Source organism: Lepus europaeus, chromosome Y (genome assembly GCF_033115175.1).
Source record: "Lepus europaeus isolate LE1 chromosome Y, mLepTim1.pri, whole genome shotgun sequence".
Lineage (NCBI taxonomy): Eukaryota > Metazoa > Chordata > Mammalia > Lagomorpha > Leporidae > Lepus > Lepus europaeus.
This window is the reverse complement of record NC_084851.1, coordinates 5,756,612-5,762,791: the sequence shown is the minus strand read 5'-3', so window position 1 is coordinate 5,762,791 and position 6,180 is coordinate 5,756,612. Positions and strand designations below refer to the sequence as shown.

The following is a 6,180-nucleotide window of genomic DNA, read 5'->3' as shown; positions in this document are numbered from 1 at the left end:
GAAGGGGATTGACTTTTCCTTCCCAGAGAACGTCCTGCCCGCTGGACTCTGGGGAACATCTAACCTCTTAAGAAGCCCCTGATATTTGCCCAGGCCTAGTTTCTTGTCCCTCTCCCCCATAAGGGTCCTTCATTCCCTCCTTTTCTTTTTGCAAAGATTTTAACCCTAAAATCTATTGGACCGGCCTGGGGAGAGCCTGCCTCACTGGAGGGAGGGAACTTTGTTCTTGCTGGACTGGGTTGGGTTCCACGTTAACAATTGTGGAGCATGGGGATTGGAAAAACAATGGGGAAAGGCCAGGAACATCATAAATATTAAACAGTTTTTGAAAGTCTTAGCTTGAGTGGGTTCTGAGTGCGCTGGAACTTCCATTTGGCTGGTCTATCCGGATCCTCGGGGCCCTGGGGAGGTGGTGCTCGCTTCACGTGTGAGGCGTGGACCCAAGCAGTGATTCTGTCGACCTTGAGAGCGGTGGGAGTTGTCAACAGCACAGTGAAGGGGCCTTTCCACCGGGGCTCTAGAGTCTTAGATTGGTGCCTTCGGACATACACAGCATCACCGATTTGGAAAGGATGTGGGATGGTTGTCGTCTCGGGTTGGTAGGCTGCTGCAAGAGGTTTCCAGACCTGGTTCTGGATGATCTGGAGCACTCTCAACCGGGCCTGTAATTTAGGGGCATCGGCAACGGAGTCACTGGCAAGGTCAAGCAAGCCTGCTACTGGTGGGGGCCCTCCATAAAGGATTTCGTATGGTGTCAGCCCGCAATGAGAGGGCGTGTTTCGGACCCGGAACAACACCATAGGGAGGAGTTGGACCCAGTCTTTAACACCAGTCTCCAACGCTAATTTGGTCAAGGTCTCTTTAATTGTTCTGTTCATTCTTTCTACCTGTCCTGAACTTTGGGGTCTATAGGCACAGTGCAATTTCCAATTTATGCCTAATGCTTTGGCCACCAACTGACTTACCTGGGAGACAAACGCTGGGCCATTGTCGGACCCGATTACCTTAGGCAAGCCGAACCGGGGGAAGATCTCCTCTATGATCTTCTTGACGACCACCCGGGCGGTTTCCCGTTTTGTGGGGAATGCCTCAGTCCATCCGGAGAATGTGTCTACAAAAACTAGAAGATATTTATTCCCATAACTGCCCGGCCTTATCTCAGTGAAATCGACCTCCCAGTTGATTCCTGGTCGGTCTCCTCTTACCCTAGCTCCCTCCGGGAGCTTGAGGTCTCTGGCATTTACCTTGGCACACGGAACACAGGATTCAGTCACCTGCTGGACTAAAGAGTCAAGTCCGGGGATGTAATAAGACTGCCTATCTTCCTGTAAGGCTGCTTTTAGCTTTTTGTGTCCCAAATGAGTCCATTGATGGAGGCTGGTAATTATTTCTTTAGCCAATTGGTGTGGCAGGACTATTTTCTCTCCGAGCCTCCAAACCCTTATTTGTTCATCATACTCTGCACCGAGCCGCTGGATCGTATCTAAGTCTTGGTCCGAATAGAGGAAAGGTGGTTCCCTCGATACTTGGGTGGGCTCAATTGTCTTTAACGGGAGCACCTGTTGGCTCAGGGCTGCCGCCCTAGCGGCCTCGTCTGCCATCCTGTTTCCCCTTGCTACGGGGTCGTCTCCTCGTTGGTGCCCGGGGCAATGAATTATACTCAACATTTTGGGCAGGAACAGGGCCTGTAGAAGATCTAGGATTTCCTGCTTATTTTTAATGTCCTTGCCTGCTGAGGTTAAGAGGCCCCTTAGCCGGTATATCTCCCCATGTACATGGGCAGTGGCGAAAGCATACCGACTGTCTGTGTAAATGTTGACCTTTTTGTCTTGTGCCAGTTTTAAAGCTTGAGTTAAGGCTATGAGCTCGGCTTTTTGAGCAGAAGTTCCAGGCTTTAAGGCACTTGACCAGATAACAGTTTTTCCATCCACCACCGCTGCCCCAGCCCTCCGCTCACCGTTCTGTAGAAAGCTGCTCCCATCCGTGAACCAGGTCATTTCGGCATCCGGCAGAGGCTGGTCGGTTAGGTCTTTTCGGGTGCCGTGGGCCTCAGCCAGGATTTGGTGACAGTTATGGATTACCTGGGCCTGGGGCCCCAGTTCCGGGAGCAGGGTGGCCGGGTTTAAAGAGGTGGCAGTCCCAAACCGGACCCGCTCTGAGTTTAATAACATAGTCTGGTAATGAGTTATCCGAGCATTTGAGAGCCACCGATCTGGTGGCTGGAGGATAACTGTCTCCACAGCATGAGGTGCCACTATGGTGAGAGGTTGGCCTAGAGTCAATTTATCCGAGTCTTTCACCAGAACTGCCACGGCCGCTATCATGCGGAGGCACGGAGGCCAGCCGGCCGCTACATTGTCTAGCTTTTTTGAAAAGTATGCCACCGGCTTTTTCCAGGGTCCAAGCATTTGTGTTAGCACTCCCTTCGCCACTCCCTTGTTCTCATCCACGTATAATGTGAAGGGCTTGGTCATATCAGGGAGGCTCAGGGCTGGGGCTGACAATAGGGCCTTTTTTATGTTGTCAAATGCCCGCTGTTGCTCTTCTCTCCATTGAAAGGGAGCATTGGACTTCGTGAGGGGGTACAATGGGGCTGCCAGCTCCGCAAACCCAGGAATCCAAAGGCGGCAGAATCCCGCACTCCCGAGGAATTCCCGCATCTTTCTGGCATCGGTGGGGGGGTGGAATTAGAGCAACCACCCTTTTTCGGCTCTCTGTCAGCCACCGTTGCCCTCCTTCTAGGAGGTAGCCTAGGTAGGCCACCTGTTTCTGACATATTTGGGCCTTTTTCGCGGAGGCTCGATAGCCCAATTCCCCCAGTCTCTGTAGCAGGGCCCCGGTACCTTTTAGGCAGTCCTGCTCAGTTTCAGCGGCAAGGAGGAGGTCGTCCACATATTGCAGGAGGACCAGGTCCGGATGGTTGACTCGGAAGTCGGCCAAATCTAGGTGCAGAGCTTCGTCAAACAAGGTAGGCGAGTTTTTAAATCCTTGGGGCAACCTTGTCCAGGTGAGTTGTCCTGAAAACCCGGTCTCTGGGTCTTTCCACTCAAAAGCAAAGATGGATTGGCTCTGAGGGCTCAGTCTTAAACAAAAGAATGCATCTTTTAGATCTAACACAGTGTACCATACGTGGGTCGGAGGCAAGGTACTTAGCAGATTGTAGGGGTTGGGCACTGTGGGATGCATATCCTCCGTTCTCCTGTTAACCTCCCGCAAGTCCTGTACCGGGCGGTAGTCACCCGTACCAGGCTTCTTTACTGGTAGTAGGGGGGTGTTCCAAGGTGAACGACAAGGTTTTAAAATGCCTAGGTGTAACAGTCTCTGGATATGTGGCCGGATACCTTCCTTAGCTTCCTTGCACATCGGATATTGACGAACTGACACGGGAATGGCCATGGGCTTCAGATCTATGATCAAGGGAGGCCGGTTGACGGCCAGCCCTATTCCCGCAGTCTCTGCCCAGGCCTGAGGAAAATCTGTGAGCCACTTGGGGTCCAGGGGAGCCATGGTGGACGAGGGCCTCTCGAATAATCGGTGTTCGTCCTCCAAGCGTAGTGTTAATACCTGGAGGGGCCGCCCTCCTGAGTCTGTGATGGTAGCTCCTTTCTCATGGAAGTGAATTTGGGCTCCTACCTTCGAGAGTAGGTCCCTGCCCAGGAGGGGGTAGGGGCAGTCTGGCACTAGTAAGAACGAGTGTGTCACAAGTCCTGTACTTAACTGGACCTCTCGATTGGTTGTCCAGCGATATAACTTCCCTCCAGTTGCCCCCTGAACCCAGGAAGTCTTGGAGCTTAAAGGCCCTTTTTCTGAAGTCAGTACTGAGTGCTGGGCTCCCGTGTCAATCAGGAAGGTTACCGGTCTGCCCCCCACTTCAAGGGTTATCCTGGGCTCAGGGGGGGGCTCCTGGCCCTGACTCACCTAGTCGTCTTCTTCCAGGGACAGGATTGGAACTGGTCTCTTCTTTGGTCCCTGTGTTTTCTTCGGGCAGTCTTTGACCCAGTGTCCTCTTTCTTTACAATAGGCACATTGATCTCTTTCCACCCGAGGCTTTCATTTGTCTCCCAAGTCCCTATTCTGTCCTGGTCTACTCCTTTCTGTATCCTGCACTACGGTGGCCAAAATTCTACTAAGCTCTCGATTACGTCTTTTGTCTCTTTTGTCTTCCCTTTCCTCTTGCTCCTTGCGGATCCTTTCCTCCTTCTCCTCTCGGGTCTCCCTTTTGTTGTAAATCTTTTCTGCCTCCTTCATTAAATCTTGTATAGTATACCCCTGAAGCCCCTCTAGCCGCTGCAATTTATTGCGGATGTCCGGCGCTGACTGTCCTATAAAGGACATGATTACATCTCCCTGCCGGTCCTCTGCCAGGGGGTCAAACGGGGTGTACATACGGTAGGCTTCCATTAATCTTTCTAGGAAGCCTGCCGGCGTTTCCTCAGCCCCCTGTACTACTGCACGTACCTTGGCCAAATTGGTGGGGCGCTTTCCAGCCCCTCTGAGACCCGCAAGGAGAATCTGGTGGTAAAGACGAAGTCGCTCCCTACCAGCAACGGTGGTGTAGTCCCAATCAGGACGGGTTGAGGGAAACGCCTCCTCGATTTCGTTTGGCAGTAGGGTCGGTCGGCCATCTGCTCCAGGGACGTTTTTCCGTGCCTCAAGGTAGACACGCTGCTTTTCCTCAGTAGTGAGGAGGGTCTGCAGAAGCTGCTGACAATCATCCCAGGTGGGCTGATGAGTCAATAAAATTGACTCGATCAGCCCAGTCAGAGCCTGGGGGTCTTGAGAGAAAGAGGGGTTATGGGTTTTCCAATTGTAAAGTTCGGAAGCAGAAAATGGCCAGTACTGCATCTGGCCAGCCACCGAGCGAAGAGGAAAAGCCTGCAAAGTCCAGACGCTTCCCGAGCCCCCTGCCTGCCCCCGATGGAGGCGCAGGCGGCTGGAGGGCAGGGAAGGCGCTGAGACTTCTTCCCCTGCCCTCGTGGAATCAGGGGATGGTGCAGAAGGTTGCACATCCCGCTCTGGTTGTTGTGGGGGTTCCTGCGGGGGAGCAGGCTGGCCGGGAAGATAGGGTGGGGGAGAGTCAAAGAGCAGAAAGTCCTGATCAGCCGGAAGAACCGGTGGCTTGTCAGGTTTTGGATCTCGAATCTCCTTCAGAGGGTATAGGGAGGAGGTTGGCACAACCGGGATAGGAGGAGGGGGTATCGGGGTCCGTATGGGCTCCGTCGGGAAGGAGAAGGGTTCTATCCAGGGAGGGGGGTTACGTGAAAGATCCTCCCACGTGGTAATGTAGGGCACCTGATCAGGGTGTCCATTGGATCCTGGCTGAAAGACTCGCGCCTTAATCTGTAAAATAATATCGAGGTTAAAAGTGCCGTTCCTTGGCCAGCCGACCTCGAAGGCCGGCCACTCTGAGGAACAGAATTTTGCCCATTGTTTCCTTTTAACCTCCACTGAGAGGTGGCGCGTGCGTTCTCGAACGTCCTTCCAGTGATCTAGAGTGAGACTTAAAGGGGTGGTTATTTGTTGACCCATGGGTGCAAGGATTTCAGCCCAAACAAAAAGAACAGCCAATGCACAGACATATACAGTAAGCAAGACAAACCACATGGCTAGGACAAATCGAACGCTATTGCGCTATTTTTGGGAGCGGCTGCCTGACCAGCCCTCCCCGGGAAGGAGGGAGACTTGGTCTCCGACCCACCTCCAGACCACCCCGGGAGCGTCTTCCGGGGGAACGGACCGAGGGTTTCCCCTACTGGTCTCACAGACCGGAGCGTCCTCCGGGGAACGGACCAGGGGTTGCTGGGCACGCCTGCCTCCCCCACTGGTCTCACAGAGTCAGGTACTTGGCCAGTCAGAATATCAGAATACTCAAGACGAAGAACAACAAACAGAAAACACTTAATTATACCTCCAACTGGTCCTCAGGAAATGGGTCTGAGGGCGACCTAAAATCCCCGTACGGGCCACCAAATGTTGGACCTCTCAGTTGCAGAGATGCCCACTTGCTTGGGAGGACGCCCAAAGATCCAGACTCCAGACCAGTTGATGCAAAAAGCACGAGGTTTTTATTGAACGTTTGTGCAAACGGGCCCCCACCTCAGGCGGTGAGGAGCCCTGAGCGGCAGTTTCACACAGGTTATATAGGCAACGAATTAGCATATTCCTAATGCGCATGCATAG

General features: G+C 53.1%; 1 protein-coding gene across 1 annotated transcript; it reads right to left on the bottom strand.

Annotated features, from left to right (window-relative positions):
• Positions 1-235: 235 nt before the first annotated feature.
• On the bottom strand, positions 236-5,835 carry LOC133754001 (uncharacterized). Its single transcript, XM_062184636.1, is given in 3 exon segments — positions 236-2,681; positions 2,683-4,836; positions 5,017-5,835. Coding segments are annotated over 3 exon segments (5,109 nt in total). The 5' UTR covers positions 5,605-5,835; the 3' UTR covers positions 236-314.
• Between the last annotated feature and the right edge of the window lie 345 nt (positions 5,836-6,180).